This window comes from Hetaerina americana, unplaced genomic scaffold (genome assembly GCF_022747635.1).
Source record: "Hetaerina americana unplaced genomic scaffold, ioHetAmer1.1.p SCAF_8, whole genome shotgun sequence".
In the NCBI taxonomy this organism is placed as follows: Eukaryota; Metazoa; Arthropoda; class Insecta; order Odonata; family Calopterygidae; genus Hetaerina; species Hetaerina americana.
The window spans coordinates 15,934,948-15,957,423 of NW_027287427.1; the positions used below are offsets into that span (position 1 = coordinate 15,934,948).

General features: G+C 37.5%; 1 protein-coding gene across 1 annotated transcript in view; it reads left to right on the top strand.

Annotated features, from left to right (window-relative positions):
* Nucleotides 1-22,476, top strand: part of LOC139698055 (protein O-mannosyl-transferase TMTC2-like) — a 477,430-nt gene that overhangs the window by 352,745 nt on the left and 102,209 nt on the right. Inside the window, exon 5 of the mRNA XM_071596920.1 lies at nt 13,162-13,302. Within this exon, the coding sequence (XP_071453021.1) occupies nt 13,162-13,302 (141 nt within the window). The remainder of the gene's footprint in view (nt 1-13,161; nt 13,303-22,476) is intronic.

Genomic DNA, 22,476 nt, shown 5'->3' on the forward strand with positions numbered 1-22,476 from the left:
GGGGGAAGATGCTGTGGGTATTGCTCGAGACGAGGGGACGGGATCGAGAGGCAGTTTTTGTTCCTGTATATGGAGTGGTAGGAGACGCGTAGTGTGGGATGGAACCGCGGACAAAAGGTCTCATTCTCACTCTCCATCCCCCTCCCCAAATCACCGAATGTGCTCCGGGACCCTCGAGCCAAATAGACGTGTGCGCATCAGGGAGTCTGAGGGTGAGATCCCTTCTTTCCCTCCCTTCATTACCCTCTGCTTCACCCTCGGAATATAAATAAAACCCTTGGTGGCGGTTTCGGAGAGCGAATTCTTGTGCTGGAGATGAGTTTAGAGCACATTTTTAAATGTCTCCACGTTATGCGATTGCAGCGTGTTTATGTCCGTTTTGCTGAGGGTGCTCCGTGGCATAACTTGATTTACTACTTGAGAAGAGTTGGGGGAAACATTTTTAATTCCTCGTAAAAACCTTTGGTGGTGTAATTAATTCTCTCCTAAGTTTGCTAAGTCAAGTTTTTTTGATTTTTTAAATACTTACTCAATCCAAGACAAATTTCACCATTCTGAGGAAAATAAAAACAACTCAGTCTGAAATATTCCCGTCCATTTACTTACAGATTAGCCTGAAAAATGATTCACTCCTATTCATCTTGCGTTTTACGTCAATTCTAAGCGTAGAGTCTGAACTGGCTTGTGGACAATGTATGCGAGTGTTTTATATTTACATTGGAACCGTACATCAGCTAAATACAATTATTATTTTTTCCTCTGTCATTTAGTTGAATATTGCCTTCGCATACCTGTTAGGTATTTAGCTTTAAGAAGCTACTTTTACTGTTGCTTCTTCAATTGATAAAATTTACAAGCGTGCGATTTTTTCTCGAGCTATCCCAGTTATTTGTTGTGTCTAACTTGTGAGCAATACATACTTGAGACTTATCGCCCTATGCCATATGCATATAATTGATGTGCCAAAATAAATATATTTGGTATGAACTGTAAAAATATGCATTTTCTGTGGAGAGTTGATGTAAGGATCCCACACACGTAAGCAACTTGGGCCCCGGGTGCCATGGAACATTGTAAGAAGAATTAATACTTTTCTCTACCTGCGAAAACGATTTATCTACCTTGATTGCAACATATGTATTATAAATAGTGTACGATAGTGTGCAATTATCAATCCATTTGGTTTAAATCTCGGTTCCACGAGGGAGATAGAGTTGTTTCTTTGTTGGAGCTTGGAAGTTGATCTCTTAGTAATTTATTCAATTGTTGAGTCCCACTTTTTGAATTTCATTTCATTTATCTTACCCATATTTTATCTTGTTAATCCTATGATATTTCATTTCGGATTGGCAGCCGATTCCGTATTCTCACAACAAATTTTGGGTCCTTGTCCAACTATTTCACATTTTGTATAAAATGATACAGGGTAGGTATTTGAAAAATATGAAATGCAATTTTTGCTTATGGTCTACTCTGAGTAGAATGAAATAATGCACAGTGTGCATATCGATCTAGAGTATTCGAGAATTTAGCCTTCTCTCTGAAGAGGTTTAGCCTTAATGACTGTTTTTTAGATTTATGATTGAATTCTTCCACTTATCAGATTTTATTTTATTTCAGTGATGAGTAAAAAAATATCATATTTTTCAAGACTTTATCCAAATTTTATTGTACAATAATTACGGTATCGAAGACATTTTAAATATAATTAAACGGTATAAATTTGCTCTTTGTTAAACCTGGAATTTTGAATTCTTTCATGAAAGCCTCTGATAATTGAACACATGCCACCGGGTTTTTTAGAGCACCGAATAACTTTATTTAAGGCATTTATTTCTTTATTTTAGGATTTTATAAAATTATTCACAGATTCATGTAGATGAATATCTTCCATGAACCAGACAGGAATAAATTTTGGAGTAATAAGAAGCACTTAGGGAGAAGGCGTTTTGTCTTAAGATTTTCTTCAGTGTTACATGCTGATATTGTATTATGTGGCCAGATATCGCGGAATTCATCATTTCATACGATTATGGGTAACACAAGTGGTTCTGGCATTCTCCGCAGTTATTTATAACTTTATTGTATGCACTCTGTTAATAAAATGTAATTTCGTAATGATAACCTGAAGGCGATATTAAAAACATGGTGTAAAGAAAACTTGTTCAGATCATTTCGGTAAATATTTAATGTATCAAAACTATAATCACAGTAATCAACCCAGAGGTCAGTTTGGTCGATGAAGGTAGGGTTCACCCAGTATTGAGCCCGACGAAGTGTAAAATTCACACATCAGGGAAGGAGGGCCAGTTCTTTCCCCTATGCCGGTTATAGTTTCCCAGAAATATCTGGTACCCGAAAAATCACTGAGCTTGGGTGGAGTTGCAGGTACCCAGAGAGGCCCGGGAATCGAACCCGGGCTCGACGATCAGTAGTCCAATGCTCCACCTCTGGACTACTGCTACCCAAATTTAATGCATTATCAAAACATATTTTTATAGTATCCTAAATAAATCCAAATAGCCAATATAGCCACAAAATTATGAAACATACTTACTATATTGTGAGGGATATTTATAAATTTTGTCATACGAGTAATATTAATTTGCCTAAATTATACTGTAAGAAAAAGAATTTGGCAAAGGAATCCAATTGCAATGTTGTAAAACCTTTAGAGGAATTTTCGGAAACTTTCTAGCAATCCCAACAGTGACCGTAAATAGCAGCCATGTTCTGCTATCAGTGACAGCCTTTTTTTACGTAATTTAAAAAAATGTTCTTTCGTTACAAATTTCACTTAACGCCACTTTATTCATGCGTCGAAGGAGAGTCTAGTAAAATTATTTCTCAGGTTTCACTCTCTTACTATTAGCCATTGTGTATTTAATGGGTAATATCTTTAGCTAGTAACTTTGGAGTATTAAAGCACTGTCGACACAATTTTTGACCCGAAAATTATGCAAAAAGGTCGTTGGGGAAGAAATGAGAGGTAGCTAGTGAAATTTTTTGGAGGGAGGACTGGAGACGAAGGTATAAAGGCCGGATGCGAGATGAGGGAGGATGTAAGGGAATTACTAACGGTGAGAAAGGGGAAAAAGATATAATGCTGGATACGAAAAGTTAGAGGGATTTTCGAAGTGCGTCCCAGAGGATGAAGTGCCCGGAGGTAAGAGGGGTAACAGCGGCGATGGGCGGGGCGAGTGGGAGAGGGTGGGGGAGAGAAGTAGAGAAAGGGGGAGAGAGAGATAGAGAATGCATAGGGGAAGGGGAAGGCTGCGGTGGTGAATCCTTAGGAATTCAAAAACTTCAATGGCAAAAACGGTTTAAAAATAGGAATTGAATCGAAGAAAGTCATGAATAGGAAATCTGAGATATTTTTATTCTTGACTTGCTCCATAGCATTTTAATGTATTCGGAGTGCACGGAGTGGATTTTGGTTTAATTTTCTCTTGGCACCTGTTTCTGAAATCCGCTGACTCACGAGCCTCCCGCTGTGGATTTTGAAGTGCGGGATGTTAATACCGATTATAATTGAACAGACGTCACGAATGGAAAGACGAAGGTTCTGAAACGTCGTTCCATCGTCGATTCGAAATGGCTGATTCCATTTTTCCTCGATGCTGTTAGATATAAAATTCTATAACTTGAAAACGGAGTCATAAAATAAAATCTTTTTCCTTGTGAATTTTGATGCGTCGTTTTGTCATATAATTAAGTTGGAGCTTCTAATGTAGCTTAAATTTAACGGAGGAATAGGAATATTTTTGAATGAAAACCTTAATACAAACCCTCGTCAGTATTCACGTGCCAAATCGGTGGGAACTCTTATTTCTGTAATTGATATTAATACTTACATTTGAATGATATCAATGTGATTGAGCAAAATAATCAATTTTTAACAGTACTTTATTTCTAATGTAGACAAATATTGATGGAGCGAAGGTCTTTTCCCTTTTTTGCTTGTCTAGTGCAACCGAAGTAATCACTTGTGAATTTTATTTCATATTATAGTGGATTTAGATACAATCGTATAACTTGAACTACAAGCCATTGTTATGTACCTGATTTTGGTTTTAATTTGTGGAGCTTTGATGACACCTAATTTCAAGGAACTTTTAGTTAGTATGTAAGTTCTATCTTTTTTAGATTAGCCAAAACTGTTCAATAAGCAGGGACTAAATCAAAGAGTGGAGAGGAATTGCCCTATGCATAAAATATTAAGGTGGATGCCGAATTCTTGGGAGAGAATTAATTTTATATGTTATTATCAAAATTAGAAACCCAAATAAAGAGGTACCGTTTTCTAGGTCCAACTATGATTTCAATAGTTTTTGCTGCATAATTATTTTGCGATATCTTATGCACTTAATCCATTCATTCTTCTTATGTGGTTTTAGTTTTAATAATCATAAATCGGAATATTTCTAATTTTTTAAGGAAATTTTGGTACGTGATCATTTTAGAACTGTGACTTAGTTCAAATAAGAGCAATATGATTGATAATAAAATTGAACTAATTTTTAAAATATTCAAGATGTATTCAATGCTTTGTGAAAGGGTTTTTTTTAAGTCTTTGATAATTTTTACTCTATGTAACTGTTATTCCTTTTTCATTGTTATTCCTTTTCCTCCGGAGTTATCTTCCTAATCCTCCCAGAAATTATTTTCGAAGTGAATTTTTCAATGACTAGTCTATTGAATTTGTGAATCTTTCCTTTTATCAGACTCAAAAGAGAACACGAATTACAATTTTCGTTCGCTCCAGTTCCAAATATTTTAAGCCATACTAAAGGTATATCATTAATCCATAAGGTCCATTCTCCCATGGCCTTTACTTAATAAGAGTCTTCCTTCCCCGATTTTCCCCCCACCTTCTCCACTTTCGTAGCCTCCTCCTTTCTCTCAGTCTCTTTTAAAATCCGGGTTCTAGTCAAATCACTCACACACCAACTTCTTTCAGTGCTTAGTCCGCAAGCTTGAATCTCCATTTTACCCATGCTGATTTTTCGGTGCCTCTATGATATCCCTTATCTCATTTACATGGACATGTAATATTAGTATGCAGTTCATCCTACAAACCTCCCTCTATTCCGTAAAGAGTAAAGGATTGATTAAATAGGAGCTCGTTGAGAAATAAGAATGAGGTAGTTCAGCTATTACTCCATGGAAATTTGACTGTGCCTCAATGGGTGTATTTAGTATCTTGAATAAATTATTTACGTATTTTTATGACTAATAATTGTGTAAAAATAATGTGTGTTGTAGTGTATTTCGCCGTGAAAGATGGAATGAAGTTTCGTTACACAGCCTCATTTGTTTCAACCTTCACACTCTTGGCTTAGTTGTATTAACTGTAATGCCTTAGAACGGGTTTTTATTATACCTTATACCTTAATCATAAGAGTAAATCGGCACCCGAATAATTTTGCACAATGTAACATAGGCCTTTTTACTCTCCGCTGCTAGTGCTCAAACACGTGCGTAAAAGCAGCAATAAAATTTATAGCATTAATAGAAGGTTCACCTCCAAACAAATAATGTTTTATTTGCATTAATCACATCTAAATTATCTAAAAAATATGCTCTCACTCTAGTAGATCCTTTTACAAATCTGCTACATTATGTGTTTTGCACTTGTGGTTCCAAACGCGCCTGAAAGAATTTTTGTGATTGTAATGCGACTTATTACCTATAAATCCAAAGTAAATAAAATTACTTAATGAACTGATGGCGAGGTAAGTTGAAGAGGAAATCTGGACACAGCAATTCACAAGAAATGAAAAAGCTAGGGAAATATCTTTTAGTCTGCATTTCTCTCCTTTTCCTCACTCGCTTTTCTTTCTTAACCTTTTTTTCCAACTTTTTACTTTTTATTATCCATCCGGATATCCGAAAAAATTCCCACTTGATATTCCGAAAAGGTTATTATTCCACGTCACCAAGCGAAAGTTTTCCGTATTCTTTGATTTTATTCAAATATCCAGATTAAATATGTAAGGAAATTAAAATTTATTATTCTTTACGTTGACTCTGGAGTTCTTTTCTCAAAAGCGCTGAAATATTGAGAATACCAGTAGATAGGTACATTTGAACCTCGTTTGACGTGGTATTGCCCATCATTTTACTCCCTTTGGTTTGTATCTCCTAGCTCATGGAGGATATTCATTCCCATACACAGATGAATTCCCAATCCCTTGGCTCACTCCGCCTCTCATCCTTCGCCCCTGGCTTGGGTGAGTTCACAATTACCTCCTTTTTTACCATTCCATTTTCTTCCTTTGGAAGAAGCCTCAACCCATCCTCCCTCATACTCTCCTACACTTCTTCCCTTGGTCTCCCACTGCTCTCACCGCTTCGCCTTCCTCCCTCGCCCTCGTATTCCAATTAATTTGCTCCGACCACCCCTACGGCTTCTCCCATATCCCCTTTCTCGCCCCAAACCTTCCGTTCCAGCTTCCCTCTTATTTTCTAACTACTGAACACTTTCCATTTCTCTTTGTCGACCGTTTTGAACCTCATGCCATTCCTGGCTGTATTACATCATTGAATTCGAATAGATGCTCAATATACATATATTATAACCATGAGAGCACTTGAAGTTTGAATTGGAACCTCAACAATATATATGTATATTGAAACAAAATATGTTATTATCTCTCATTTAGATTGTGCCGTTTTTAAACTACTGCACTTAGTTAAGAAATAATTTCAGTTTCCGTTTAAATCTATTCAAACAAACATACTCGATGTAATTGTGAGTTTCGAATACGTGAAACAGGAGGGAAGGCCTCTTACAAGTAAACCCTTGGGGAAATCAGTAATTATTGTATTCTATTGTTTCAGGCCTCACTTCGTTGAAGTATTTAATATCCATAGTAAAAAGAAAGACTCGTACTTTTCCACAGATTTTATTATACGGTACAACGCGTTTCACCGACTTGCGGCATTATCAGGCACCGCATCAGGTGCCGCAAGTCGGTGAAACGCGTTGTACCGTATAACAAAATCTGTGGAAAAGTACGAGTCTTTCTTTTTAGTAGAGACAGTAATTATTGCTTTGAGGGCAATGTACTAATTGCCATGAAGACGACCGCTGCTCTTTTGTTTTGGCGATGCTATTTCATATAAATGATATTTAAATTAATGTAGAAATATAACTTTTTAAGTTATGGAGCATGCTAAAACTTGCCGTGCGCACTTAGGTAAGGGAATTGAATGTTTTTTTTTGAAAATTGGTTAGAGAGTAGGGCAATTGGTTTTTTTTTAACTATTTTAATATGATGCTGTACACAGTAAATTTTGGCCAGGGTTTTAAACCTGTTTTTTAATATTAAAAATTTTAAAATTTCATAAATCTCAATCATCTAACATCTTGAAAGTCGAGTCATAAAAATTAAATTATGTGCATATTTGTTTGGTATCTGTCTTGCCAATTTACACATTCTCCTGTCTCATTTTCTTCCTATATTTTCCGTTCTCCTTCTCCTATTTGCTCATTTGATCGTTCATGAACGTAGTCCTTTGTCTAGTTGGAATAGAAGATTCATTCACATTTCTATTCACACCTTATCCTCATCCGAAATTGTCACGGAGGGAGAAGCTGATATCATTCACGTCATCAGGTATGAAGATACATTCCGGTTAAATAGAATTATAATTTGCAGAAAAACGTCAATGAGAAAACTTAGTGTTTGAAAATGTTCCACCCTTGAATGAAGGACGTCAGGGGTCCCGGTTTCGCGTTCCTTCCGATTGCCAGAATAGTGCAAGATATGAACCTGAGGATATACGTGTGCAGTTAAATAAAGAGAGTTTACTAATGTTTCATACAAATATTTTATTGCGCAAAAATATAATTTTTGTTGTATTGTTTGATCAGTGCGTAATGTACATGTGAATACAATTTCATTGATTTAAATCAAGTATTGAGTCAGCGGGAACCGTTAAAATTTAAAATGTTCAATTCACCTGCAGAAACGATGAACATAACACGTGGAAGGATACCCAATACCTTAAAATTGTGCTTTCAGCCGAAAAAAATCTCAACTGTGGCCTAGTTAACACTATGGGAGGCTTCTTGACAGTTTTCTTCACTATAACACAGCTAGACTGTTGCTCAAATTGTTTAGAGTGGGAATGCAATCAATTTAAATGGAAGGTGGACCCAGACATTCGGTCTTTTCTCATTAGAATGCGTTCATAAACTGCCACTGTGGGAGAAGATCGTCGATCAACGTCAAGAGCCCTATCAGAATAATAAAAAATTCTTTTCATAGTTGCAGATATTATTTTCATGTCACGAGTCAGTTTATGACAAAAATTGTTTGAATAGTGTGCTCAAATTTATTAGACTTTAGTTCAGAAGAGTACTTCAAACTAGTTGATGATGATTTACTGTGTGGAGAGTAAAACTAGAGCATCTGCAGCCCTTCAGCGGTCTCTAGGGGTCTAACCCGAGTAATTAGATTGGGAAATACTGCGAAGTTAGTGCTCTGCCAACTTGGTGAGTAAATAACTTTCCTCCTGACGTGAAGTTCTTGAAGCTGAATGTCGAGAGGAATAAATTGTTTTGGATGGCCAAAATTTTCAATAAGACTCACTTTAGTTAATATTTGAAATGAAGTCACTAGTTGATAATTTATATCCTAGGATTTGAGAAAAGACATTTAAATAGCTATCGGAGGTAATCATTCACCCATTTAATCTATTTTCTCAGTAATTTTATCATTATATATGTATTATTTTCACTAATTGAAGTCGCAGCATTAAATTAGTTAGTCACAGCTTAGTTCGAAACAACTATAGTTTATTTTAGTTTTCAATGGGAACAAAATTAAATGTTCGGACTATTTGACTTGGCATCCTAGCTCTTCGAAATCGTTTGAAAAGCAAATTCAACTGGTGATCAATTTGCATGAGATTAAAAATGTTCAGGGTATTATTCCCGTAAATTAAAGTCCCCAAATTCCGTTTCAAAATGTTTCTCTCCCCACACAAATAAATTCATATATCAGTTTCTTCCTTCATGCCCTCAGCATTTATGCTCCGTTGGCTCCCTTTTTTGTGCACGCTTAGCACTTCATTTTCTGCAAATTTGGCGAATTTCTTTTTGATCTTCGACCCAACGGCGGCTATGGCTGAACCTCCCGCCGTGCTCTTGCCTCCCCTTCAGTCGGGCCACAGTTGCCTTTATTGTGTCTTGCAGACGCATCCCAACTTGCCATTTCAGCCGCCGCCAATTTCTCCCCTCCCCCACTCCTCCCTCCCTCCCTAGACCTAGGGCATCACAATCCAGTTCCCGTACTAACCCCCCCTCCACCCCTTCCCGCCTTCCACCCCAAACAACCTCGCCTTGTTTCATTGCGCACCCCATCGTTTTATGCAATTTCATCTTCCGCCCAGAGCACGCACTTGCATGCACACTCAAGCCCTGAGCACATATTCTGGTGGCTTTCTCAATAGTTGCTGCGCGCGCCATTTTCTAATACTTCGCCCTAGTTCTTTTGTATAAGGGTTTCACCTCCTTTTTCCTTTTACTCGTCCCTTTTTTTGATGAACTTTGAGTGAAAACTGAGCCATCTATGCTCCTTTGAACAAAGGAATTGCGGTGAGATCCAGAGACTGAAATAATACCCACGAACGTATGTTTTGCAAGCATTTTATCTGTCCTAATATTTCTCCTTACTCCCGGATGGTTATTATTATGATTTGACTTATATATAATCAAATTAAGATGCACTTACAAGTTGAATCAGTTTTATGAATACAAAGTCTCGAAATAATTGCCTTATAATACTAATGATGCGAATTTTGGAATGATTATATTAATGTAAAAGATAATTTTTACATATTAAATTAAATGATAATTCGATCCGCAATTTAAAGGGAGTGAGAAGTTGTTATCAGATTATAAGAAATAAATAGCGTTATCTTTTAATTTTGTTTCCATACATAGCACCTACTTGTATGCTCGAATTAATGAAATATTAACCGGTTTCTTAATCATTATTTCATTCTTCCTATTCTTTCTCTAGTTATAATTCTTTCTATATCGTTTAGATTATGGACTGTTGTATGAGGTGCATGTGATATGTGGTGAAAAATCAGCTGGCAATAGGCATATAAAAATCTGATAAATGGTAATGGATTGAAGTACTTTCAAACCAACATTTTCCTCCGCAGTCAAAATGCTAATACTATCGTCAAGGGAAATTAAAAGAATTACTTCTCAAGCATGAGCGTTTCAGATACTTTTTGTTTACCGCTTTAATCTATGTGGAAGAGATTTAATTAAGGTAAATAATCTCTTTTTTCATTGCCATGACTCAGTTATTGACAGATATGGAAAAATAGTGTTGCAACCCAATTTGTAAAAGATATCTCTGTTTATCTTGTTTACGAGCTTTCAACTCTTTCCGTGAGAAGCGCGCTTTCCCCCAAAGCAGCCAAATCCCCACTTTTTTCGCATTCCCCTCCAGTTCCCCTCCGTTTCTTTAATTCCCTAGCCCCTCTCTCCGAGTGGGTCCCTCTCCTTGCCTTGCCTTACCGTGCAGCGTCATGCCGGCCATTTCATTTGCACTTCTCCCCCCACAGTTCACGGAAATTACATATTTCCACTTCATTTCAGTATCCCATAACCTTTCTGAAACTTTCTCCCCCGCTCTCGAGCGCACGTTCAGTGGGCAGTTGTTGTACTGCCGTTGCCCTGCCATCCCCCTCCGTAGCCTCTCGCCCCTATTACACTCACTCCCGGCCCCCTCTCACACCCTGCCGGTGTCCACAAAACCGACTGCGCACCGCGGGGTGGGCGTGGGAGAGGATTTTCGTCCACCCACCGAGCCCCCTGCACCCCCACCACCCCTTCACTCCCTCCGACTGACGTGAAATTGTTACTAAGGGGTCGAATTAAGGGGTGAGCGCGGCCTGGTGGCATCCAGCGGTACAAATTGCAGTTCACTCCACCCCCTCCTGCTCACTTCCCGAACTGCCTCTTCGTTTCAACTCCCTCATTCGCCGCCCCCCCCCCCCCTACCTCCAACGTTCTCTTTAGTCCTCTCCTACTCTTCCTCCTCTTCTTCTCTCCTCCCTCTCCATCCTTGCCTTCCGTTTCATCCTCTTCTCCTCATCCCTCTTCCCATTCCAACCATCCCTCGTCAAATGGCGGTCTACTTTTACACCCCTTTCCCCCAGCATCTGATCTTTCCTACGCTGTCTCGACCACACTCAGTCGACTATCAAAACCATTCAAAAGTTCAAGCAGTGAATAAAAATTGTCACGCTGGGATCTAAAAAAAATTCTAATGAAATCGCTCCCCAGCTTTTCGTTAAACTTTCGTTTACGTAGGATTTCCAGTTTGCGTTTTAAATTTGCCGACCACACAACTGTTTTTCTCAAGCATTTCGTTTTTAGTCTCTTTCTGTCCCCACTCACGGCATTCTTATTCTAATTGTTATTCCATTCCGAATTTGATCGTGCCCAGAAGGTCTACGTTAGGCACTCATGCAACAAGTTTATGTTTTCAAACGCGAAAAATTCAAGCCGAATGGAATTCAAGGAGGTATTTTAATTAAAGGAAATAAATGAATGAAATACATTTGTAATTTGACTATCAGCTACAGAAAATTATTTTTGTTTACTAAAAGACCCTCATGGATTCAATAACTGATACTATTAGCACATGTTTATCCTGCTCTATCGATTATTCGATATCGGTTTAGTTATAACACGTGTATTTAAAGTAATTGCGATGAAATGTTCTTGAAAAATCAGTATACTATCGACACCGATACTCTCTTCTCGCATAAGTATCAAGAAATAATTAGTGTTTTTGTAATAAATAAACTTGTAAAACATGTAGTTACCATATCTCAATATAAAAATTATTATTAAAATTTTCATAATTTTATATGAATATAAATATTTTATAAGCGGATTTTCGAAAAAAAATGGTTTAACTGGTTAAAGATAGCATGGTATATTCGAGTCCTCCACTTCGTTAGGTCATTTATAATTATTATTCATGCCGATAATTTTCACTGGTGCAATAATCTTTTTTATAGAACACTTGAAATATCTAGCTTCAGGAAAAGCTCATATTTGTTGTTACCTTGAAAGTTTGATTATATTTATCTTCTTGACAAAGATGTCAGCGTGAAATAGAGGAAAAATATTTATTAACAGTATCGAATTCAATGGCTGACAGGTTAGAAAATTATTGGAGGGATGTCTCATACGTTGAATCATTAATTTTAGTTTTAATTATTAAATTCAATTTTGAATGCTGTGCACGAGGAAGTTACTTAATTTTCCTTTGTCGCCTGTGGTTTCCCAAGAATATCCGGTCCTCGGTAAATCTCACAGATTTAGTGAAGCTGACTCACCGGGGGATGAACTCTTTTTCTTCGACAGCCGTCCGCCCTACTCGCCTTGTTTCATCACATCCATTAAAAATGAGTAGATATAATACAATCAGTCTTTCATCGACCTTCTGAGTCATTTCTTTGGTATCAAGTTAGCTACGAAGTAAATATTTTGATGATAAAGCCGATCCCCATCTATTTTATTATCTCTCAACAAAGTGTATTATATAATTAATAAGTGATGAAATTGAGGATTGAATTGGATTTTGAGGCCCAGTTAATTGAAATGCAAATGGATGTTGAATTATTCTCTTACTTATCTTACGTTTCAGAGTTTATATTCTTAAAAAACATCCCAAGTGTAGGTTTTCCAGGCGCAAGCTTAATTTGTTAGATTAGATTTAAATTAAAATTAAATATTTTATACACGATAATATTGAGGATAAATGAAAGATGATTTTCTCTTTTTTGAAGGAAAGCTAAATCACCCAATCGATGAATAAAAATAATTTCAACTACGTGTAAAATATAAATTTTCATAATTTTTGTGAAGAAAGTTTATGCATTCATGGAGATTCACGCATTCACGAGGTATATTAGATCCTTTCTGGGGTTTCTGTGCTTTTTATTCTTGCCGAAAGAATTTTAATTTTTCCTGCAATCACTCTGGTCAGGTTGCAGCTCTTTTTTGTGTCCTCCCGTCACGTTTCTCAAGCCAGAGATAGCGAAGTATGGAATCTTTGGGCAGTGGTGGCTTTATTATTTTATGCACCTCAAATCCTGTTTGTCGTTCCTTTGCAGAGCCTTTACAACATGCTTGGAGAAGCGCACTACCTGCTGCGTGAGTACACCGAGGCGGAAAGGTGGTACAAAGCGGCACTACAGGTGAAGCCAGACCACGTACCAGCCCATCTGACCTACGGAAAAATGCTGGCAAAAAACGTGAGTACCATTACCCTAGCCACGCATGGTCAATAACCACTGAGGCATTGCCATGAGTTCTTGGGTGCACCATGCCTAGGTGTTTGCATTTGGTATAATATCTCATTTAAAGGTCCCAGGTACGGATCATGGAAGTGTCAAATCGTGTGTCTTATATTTTCCGTGTGGAAATTCATATCTATATATATATACTATATATATATATATATATATATATATATATATATATATATATATATGGGTCGCGGTAGTCCAGTGGGTAGAGCGTTTGACTGCTGACCAGAAGGTCCCGGGTTCGATTCCCGGGCATGGCACTCTGGGCACCTGCAGCTCCACCCAAGCTAAAGTGATTTTTCGGGTACCAGGTCTTCCTGGGAAACCATAACCGGCACAGGGAAAGGAAGCTTGTATTTGATTACATATTACATGCATATTACATATATGCACACATACACACAAACCTAAATAGTGAATAATACAAACTCAAAAATTGGAAAGAATAAGTCATTCAATCATTTTGGCATTTTTGAGTCCTATGAAAGGCCAGCGGTATTTAGGTAGTAATGGAAAAGATATATGTATAATTGCAATCAAATCAAATACAGCTTGTATTTGATTACATATTACATACATATTACATATATATTATGCACACATACACACAAACCTAAATAGTGAATAATACAAACTCAAAAATTGGAAAGAATAAATCATTCAATCGTTTTGGCATTTTTGAGTCCTATGAAAGGCCAGCGGTATCTAGGTAGTAATTGAAAAGATATACTATATGCATAATTATAATCAAATCAAATACAGCTTGTTAAGATTATAGCAAGGTATAGGTTTTCTACCACAAGGAAAAACGCCTGCACGTGATACCAAAGAGATTTCGAAAACAAGATAGAATAAATATTTCCCTGGTATTTCCACGAAAATTGATATCATTTTAATCAATTTACGAAACCTTCCGTTCCCTCAAGTAAATTAGAATCCAGTGTACCTCCTTTAATTTTTGAATTCCGTTCAGACCTGATGTGTGCCTTAACGTCCCACCCGCTTTATTCCCTCGTCTACCTGACCGGATTTCTCCGGCGTTATCGGTCTCCGCCCTTTCCTTTAATCTAACCCCTCGCCTCCGGGCATTCCTCTTGCTATATAATTATCTCCTTGGGAAACACAATCTACTCCTCCAATGTTCCCGTTTCCCAACCTCTCCCCACCTCCACAAGCCGGCGCCGTTAACTCTCCGACACTAACGCCTCACAGTTTGTGCAAGCACTTTTAGAAATCTATCTTTACAAGGACTTATCCCCTGTAACACCCCCCCCCCCTACATCCCTAGTGTATTTTATTTGCTTCGCGCTTTAACTCCTGAATCTTCACTTACCGCTGTCTAATGAAACACCTAATTATATTTTGATGAAGCACCTAATTATAATTTGAGCATTCCTCTAACATACATCTCGATATTTTCTTTAAGTGAGTTGCCGTCCAGCATTATTTTAATGCTTTGTCTTTTTAAACTGATAAAATTTGAGTCAAGACAAAGTAGAGTAGTTCACACATTTGTAGTGTGATTAGGAAGATTAGGGTCGCTATAATAGGGCCATTAGAAAAAAATTAGGTTGATAAAATAAGCATTTGTTAGAAGAAAAGAATTGATGATAGGTATGCTAACTAATGATGTAAAGGAAGGATTATTAAAGTCTCTAACAAGACTCTGAAAGGGCAATGTGAAGTTGTTTATGCATCTAAAACTTGGTCCTTGGAGGATGATGTCGGGGGAACGTTAGGGGCTTTTGAGATGTTATTACGGTGAGGAATGGAGACCTCATTTCATCAGGTAGGAAGACTAACAGCCAAGTTTTAAATAAAGTGGGCGAAGGGAGGAAATTTCAGGGGGTAATTCGACAAAAGTGGAAAAAATGTTTGAAGGAATTATTGAAAGGTAGTTGGATATAAATGACCACGTGAGAAGTGAGAATAGTAGTCTCCCTGTGAAGAGAAAATGTTAAAATAGACTTTTTAGGTAAAGTTAGACAAAGTTTAATTTTTCTATGTAACGTAAGAAAACCATATGAGTGTGCATTTGCATACAAAGGTACCAACGTACACTTCGAAGGGACTAAGAGGTTCAGAACTACTACGTCAAAGAAATATGATTAGTTTGTTTCAAATAACGAATTTAGGTGCTACTCTGTTATCTCCAGGGGGATCGAGATGGTGCGGGGGCTAACGAACTGGCTTCCCATCCTGAGGGTGAGGGTTCAAACCCCGGCGGTGTTGAATATTTTTCAGAGGTATCTCGATCCCTACTTGAGGTGCTTTGTGGAGGGCACTTTAAGTGAGTACGTCGTCCGTCGGATGGGACGTTAAACTACGGACCCCTTGGCGCCTTTCGTAAATAGTAGGCTAATGCCGACGCCGGGTTTCTCTCCACCCTTCATCCTTTCCTGTCCATCCCCTATGGCGCAAATGACCTTAGCTATCGGTCGCCTCCCCTCAAAACTACTACTACTCCGTTATCCCCATATAGATAGAAATTTAAGACTGAAGGATATGTGGCAACGGCCACCACTACATATTCCATGGTTAATTCCTTCATGCGCAGCAAACCTTTCTTCATGATACTCATACCTTATGATTTTTTTACTTTATTATTTTATCTATGAATGTTACGCTTCTATCTATGCTAGTAAATCAAAATTTCGTGATGTCTTATGCAGACAAAATAATAGGATTGAAAAAGAAAACTTGGTTTTTCCACATAAAATATTTATTCACGACCTAGGTTTCGACGCTCAGCGTCATCTTCAGGTGGATCGGGTGACGCTGAGCGTCGAAACCTAGGTCGTGAATAAATATTTTATGTGGAAAAACCAAGTTTTCTTTTTCAATATGTATCGTTTCCACAAAGTGACGCCTGAAGTTATCTCCTTTAAAATAATAGGACATTCATTGTTTAACTATTGTAAAGAGGTAAACTTGAACTGTTTACATTTGCCTGTGTTAATAAACAAAATCTTAACACATGATATTTAGGAATGATTTGAATTATTTTATCCATGAACAAAAAGTTATACTGTTGACCTGAAATAATAATTTTTTAATTTTTCCAATGGATTTATTTGAGTATATGGTGTTTCTTTGTCGAGGCATTATTCCCAGGCACATATTAGAAGTTTTGAAGCCCAGAGCAAAATGGGAGGGTGGATCGGGTGACGTTAGGCAAGGGCTGGAAAGGGATGGATGGCGTTTGTTGCTAGTCACGGTGCGGGATTTATCGTTGTTGGGTTGGTGGGGCAAATACCATCCATCTAATACCTTTTTATACCATCAACCTCTATGTCATATCATTCCCATAATTTAACTTATTTTAAGTTCTAAATTAGGCCAGTTGACACATGAAGGGATATGAAAGTGCAAGTTTTAATTCTAAATGATTAATTCTGCAAAGTAATTGACATTTAGTAAATTGAACTCAGCGTATTTCTTCCCTCAACTCACAGATTCTCCAGACTTGTGCCGAAGTTTTCGGTACCTTATTCTCGGAATCTTGCTCCTAAATAAATCTATTCGGGTAGTAGTAGTAGTATTCAGGGGAGGCGACCGACAGCTGAGGTCATTTGCGCTATTAGGGATGGACAGGAATGGATGAAGGGTGGAGAGAAACCCGGCGTCGGCATTAGCCTACTCTTAAAGAAAGGTGCATAGGGGTCCGCAGCTTAACGTCCCATCCGACGGACGGTGTACTCACTCAAAGTGCCCTCCACAAAGCACCTCAAGTAGGGATCGAGATACCTCTGAAAAATATTCAACACCGCCGGGGTTGGAACCCGGACCCTCAGGGTGGGAAGCCAGTACGTTAGCCCCCGCACCATCTCGATCCCCGAAAAATATATTCGGTTACCACGAAAATCACCAAATTAGACACCATCATGGTTAATTTTGCAGCTTTAGTCATGGTGTTGGATTTTTGATTTACAATGAATCTCTCGAAAAAGTGACTCTTTAAACTGTGGTATTATGGAATTGTAATTATGTTTAAAAACAAAATTCAAAACTATGATGTGTGGGGAGTAAAAATATAATTTGAGTAATATTCAAGGAAAATTTTCACTTTCAGTGATATGGTGTCTATTTTGTAGGATAACCTTTGGCGATCATTACATTGTAAGGGTAGCTTATACCTCTAATGTTTATAAAACCATGATAGATCTCCTAAATTAGGAATAAATGAAAGTTAAGTGCAAGTTTAGCACTCAATTCAAAATCTGTCGTATATATTAGCATGAAAACTTACCATATACTGATTTTATGCTTCAAAACGACCTTCCAATTGATTACTGTAGATGTATATTAATATTAAAAAGGTAATTTTTACAGCCACCATCGTTACCAAGCTTTTTGTCATATTCTTATATCATCCCAGTTACCATGTAGATTTGAATATCCACATTCTGTGATCAATGTACAAGTGCGGTCATGGACAGAGGGTGCGGCAACATAACTTCCTTTTTTACAAGGCAAATTGAATTGAAAAAAGGAAGTTATGTTGCCGCACCCAATAATCTACTGAAGTAGCTGCCACACTCCGGGTCCCAGGAATCCACAATGATGGCCGAAAAATGTTGGGAGGATTTAACTGACTTAAAAAATATTTTCATTGATATTGATTTGTTGTAAATGCTTTGATTATTGGATACTTTTTAAAAGTACAAGTTTCGTAGCTATTAATAAGAAATTTGATTGGGGAATAGAACAATTTTACTTACAAATCCCAAATCTCTTTTGTTATATTACTAAAACTCTGCCAAAATATATAGTAGTTTTCATTGAATTTTACTCTTGAGTTTTCACCGTAATATTGTTTTGAAATTTTAAGGTACAAATTTTGGTTAACGTTTAAAATTTATAAAAGATATTAAACCATAACGAGAATTTGAGATTGCTAGTATCATACTCTGCTGTTAAAGGCAGATACCTGATTAAATACTTTTTTCATAATGTTTCGCAGGGTAATGTACGATCGCTTATTCAATGTGGATATAATGCCCTTTTTTCTTAGCACAATTGTTGCACGAATTCATTTTTTCCCTTGAGGAATCCTGTGAAAGAATATGAGTTTCGGTTAACCAATTTTTATGATTGACTTGGTACTCAACTCCATTGCATCATACTATGAGGAAATTGGATTATAGATGATAAGATGGCATAGCTGAAAATCAATTTGATACACAGTGTTTAAAGATTTTTCTTCGATATTAAGCATGAACTGTGCATGTATTCTAAAGCTATTGCCGAAATGCCATTTAAAATTGTTAATGACTGGGCAGAAGCCTGCATTATATTTTATTAATTTAATTAATCTCTGCATCATCAGTATTTATGTCCTAGGATTGGTTTACTACATGCCTCAATTTTACTCTATTTTATGTGAATTCTCTCAATCCCTGACGCCTTCTCCGATTTACCTCATTCTTAATAGTCCTATTTACATGTCTCTTGGTCTTCCTCGTGCAATATTCCCTTCTATTTTTCCTTCTATTATATTCCTAATCAATCCATTGTGCCTCAATGTTTTTCAAAACCATCTATTTATTCTTTGCTGTGAATTTGTCCACATGGTCCTATCCTCTTCTGCTCCTCTATATACAGCCTCGTTCCTTACTTTGTCTCTCGATTCAATCTTCGGTATTCTCTTCCAGCACCATTTTTCAATGACTTCTATTCTTCGCTGGTCCACTTTCCAATATTCCAAGTCTTGGAACCATAAAGCGCTATGCTCCACACGTCTTAAAGTCTTGAAGAATTGCTTACTTGTGTCCATCCTTAGGTTCTTTTAACATAGCAATTGCCTCTTCTTCATGAATACTTTCTAAGCTTGGGCTATTCTTCGCTTGAGGTCGGTCGAACTTCTTCGATCCAACATTATGCTGCTGCCCAGGTAGATGAAGGATTCCACTTGCTCTGATTCCACCCCTCGAATTGTGATATCTGTATTCAGCCTCTCTCTTCCAAAAACAAGGACTTTACTTTTCTTCTTGTTGATGTTGTACTATATTTCCCCAGTTCTTGGTCCATAACAGTTGCTTGCAGGTCATCTCGCGTTTCCGCCACTACTGCGATGTGATCAGCAAACCGGAGCATGTTGATTTCTTCTCCATTTACCAAGTCTCCTTTGATACCCAATTCTTGTGTTTATTTTATTGTCTCTTCCAGGTATATAGTTCGTTGAATATTGCAGGCAAGAGGTTGCATCCTTGTCTTACTCCTTTGTGTATTTTGACTTCTATTTTTCTGCCATTTTTCGTTTGCATTGCTATAACCTGATTCTTGTAGAGGTTATGGATGATTTTTCTGTAGTTGTAGCCCAATCAAAACGCTTCTAGTATCATGAAAATCCTTTTCCATTCGACTTTGTCGAAGGCCTTCTCTAAGTCAACGAATGCCACATATTATGACTTATTTACGTGTCTCATTTTGTCGGTCAGAACCCTCAAGCTGAGAATTGCCTCTCTCGCTCCTCAGTTTTTCCTGAATTTGAATTGGTTTTCTGAGAGGCCTTCTTCTATCCTTCCTTCTATTCTTCGGATAAATATCTGAGTAAGGATTTTTGATGCTTGAGTAATCAGGCTCAATGTTCTGTGTTCTTCACATTTATCTGTTTTCGGATTTTATGTATTGCAATCATTATACTTTTATCGAAGTCTTCTAGTATCTTTCCACGGTCTTATCTATCTTTGATTATCCCATAGAGGGCATCCTTTGCTTTGACCCCGAGTACCTTGATTATTTCTCCGTTTTTTTTGCCAAGTCCTGGTGTCGTGTTGTTTCTCAGGTCTGCCACGGCTCTCTTGAATTCTCTTCTTAATATCTGCGGACCCCGATCATCCTTAGCTATCATGCTTTCATCTTTAATTAAGCCATCTTCTAATGGCTTGGGACCTTGATAGAGTACTTCAGTATTCTTTCTATCTATTCCTAAGGTCTTCATCATCTATTAGTATTTTTCCATTAGCGGCTCGGATGTTTTACGATTTAACTTTTCTTTCTCCAAATTGCCTCTTCACTAGTTTATAAGCCATCTCGATATTTCCCTTTCCAAGTTGTCATTAATTTCCTCGCAGTAGCTCTCTATCCATTCTTTCTTTGCCTTCTTTCACTCTCGTATGACCTGATTCCGCAACTATTTATAGAGGTCTTTTTCACTTTCATTTCTTGGATTCTTGTATTTTCTTCTTTCGTCTATGAGATCTCTTATTTCAGCTGTATATCAATGGCTTCTTAGATATATCCGCCATACTCAAAAGGAGCTCATCTGCTGCTTTGGTAATTATATTCTTCACTTCTTTCCATCGACCGTCAGTGCTGGGCGTTTTCATTATTTCCTTCTACTTCTATTTCATTGGCCACGGCAAATTATTCTCTTGCTCTTTTCTCTTCCAGTATCTTTGTTTTCAATCTGGGTTGTTGTGACTCTCTCTTCATCTTCTTGTATCGCAGTCTGCAGTCCATTATAAACAGGTTGTGATCGCTATTTATATCTGCGCCGGGGTAACTCTTACACTTGTTAACTTGGTTCTTATATCTCTTCCTAGCAAGTGTAGCCAATTTCGTATCGTGCTTTGTCTCCAGGCATCTTCCGTGAGTATCTTCTTCTCGGATGTTGATTGAAGATGGTATTAGCCACTACCATGTTTTTCTCGTTGCGAAATTCTATCAGTCTTTCTCCCGCGACGTTTCGTTTTCCCAAACCAAAGTATCCCACGCTACTGACCTCTCGTCCCTCGCCGACCACAGCGTTCCAATCTCCCTTTACTATGAGGTTTTCCTTCTCTTTTACTGATCCTAGAGCCTTTTTCAGTGGTTCGTATATTTCCTATCATCATCTGAATAGCCGGACGTCGGCATATACTATCACTGCATCCGTAGGTTCTGTCTCTAACTTTATCATCAATATCCTCTCATTCTATTGCCAGCACGATATTATTTTCCTCGCCCACTTCTTCGTGAGTATGATGCCTACTCGTGCAATTTTCTCGTTGTCTCCCGAGTATATCACCCCGTAGTCGTCGCTCTAGAAGTCGTTCGCCCACGCCCACTTAATTTTGCTCAATCTTAGGATTTCTATCCCAAGCCTATCCATCTCCATCTTTGAATTTTCTAATTTACCGCACACCCCTAATGACCTAACATTTCATATACCTATTCTGCATTTATCCACCGTGACTAATGTTCCTCCCCCAGTAGTCCCCACCCAGAGAGCCGATTGGGGGACTATTTTACCTCCGAAATATCTTACCGGGAGGAAAGCCATCTTGTCATATTTGATTGCAAGACTGTATATTCTAGGGAGAACAATGTGGTTGCCTTCCACATCACAGTACTGCGGTCAATACCGCGTACTTCACTCTCGCCTGCAGTGGTTTGGCAGCTAATTCCGGGACGACCATTTTCATCTGCGTCACCAGTGCTTAATGGTGAAACTGCTGGAAAATGTACTTTATTAATTGTTCTGGGAATATAATACAAAAGGGTACAGGCGCACTTGAAATAGCACTTCAGTGCATCATCTCTACAAAAGGAAGAAATGATGGCACATTAAAATGTTTGAAAAATTTAGAAAATTATCCGAACGGTCTTTGCGTTTAATTCCAGCTATCTTTCCTAAGCTAAAAGTAATTATCATAATTCAATTACGGTGAATTTGATGACTAAATTTATACGTAAATAAGGTAGTGGCGACTGAGTAATAAACTAAGTGGCGACTGAGTAATAAAATGATTTTTAAAGAAGGGCAATCAAGATAATAAGGGCAAAACAAACTATTGCCAGCTCCCGAAAACTTAACATTATTTATTTTCTACCATTAATTATTATTTTATAATTGCAAAAAGTATTTCTGGACGAATACCTTCGAGTTATCATTGCCATAATATTTTATTAGTAATTATGCCCATCCAAAAACCTACCTTAAACGGTAGATTACCTAATAATAATAATAATGTTTAATATATATCCGAAATAGAAAATTTCCTTTAGACGGTATCTCAAACTTATATGGGTACTGTAAAAAAAACTTAAAGCAAAATACTTTCCGTATGGAATAGATTATTGTAATATGCAATATGTTAATATACTTAGTCGTAATTATCTTCAATTACACTAAAA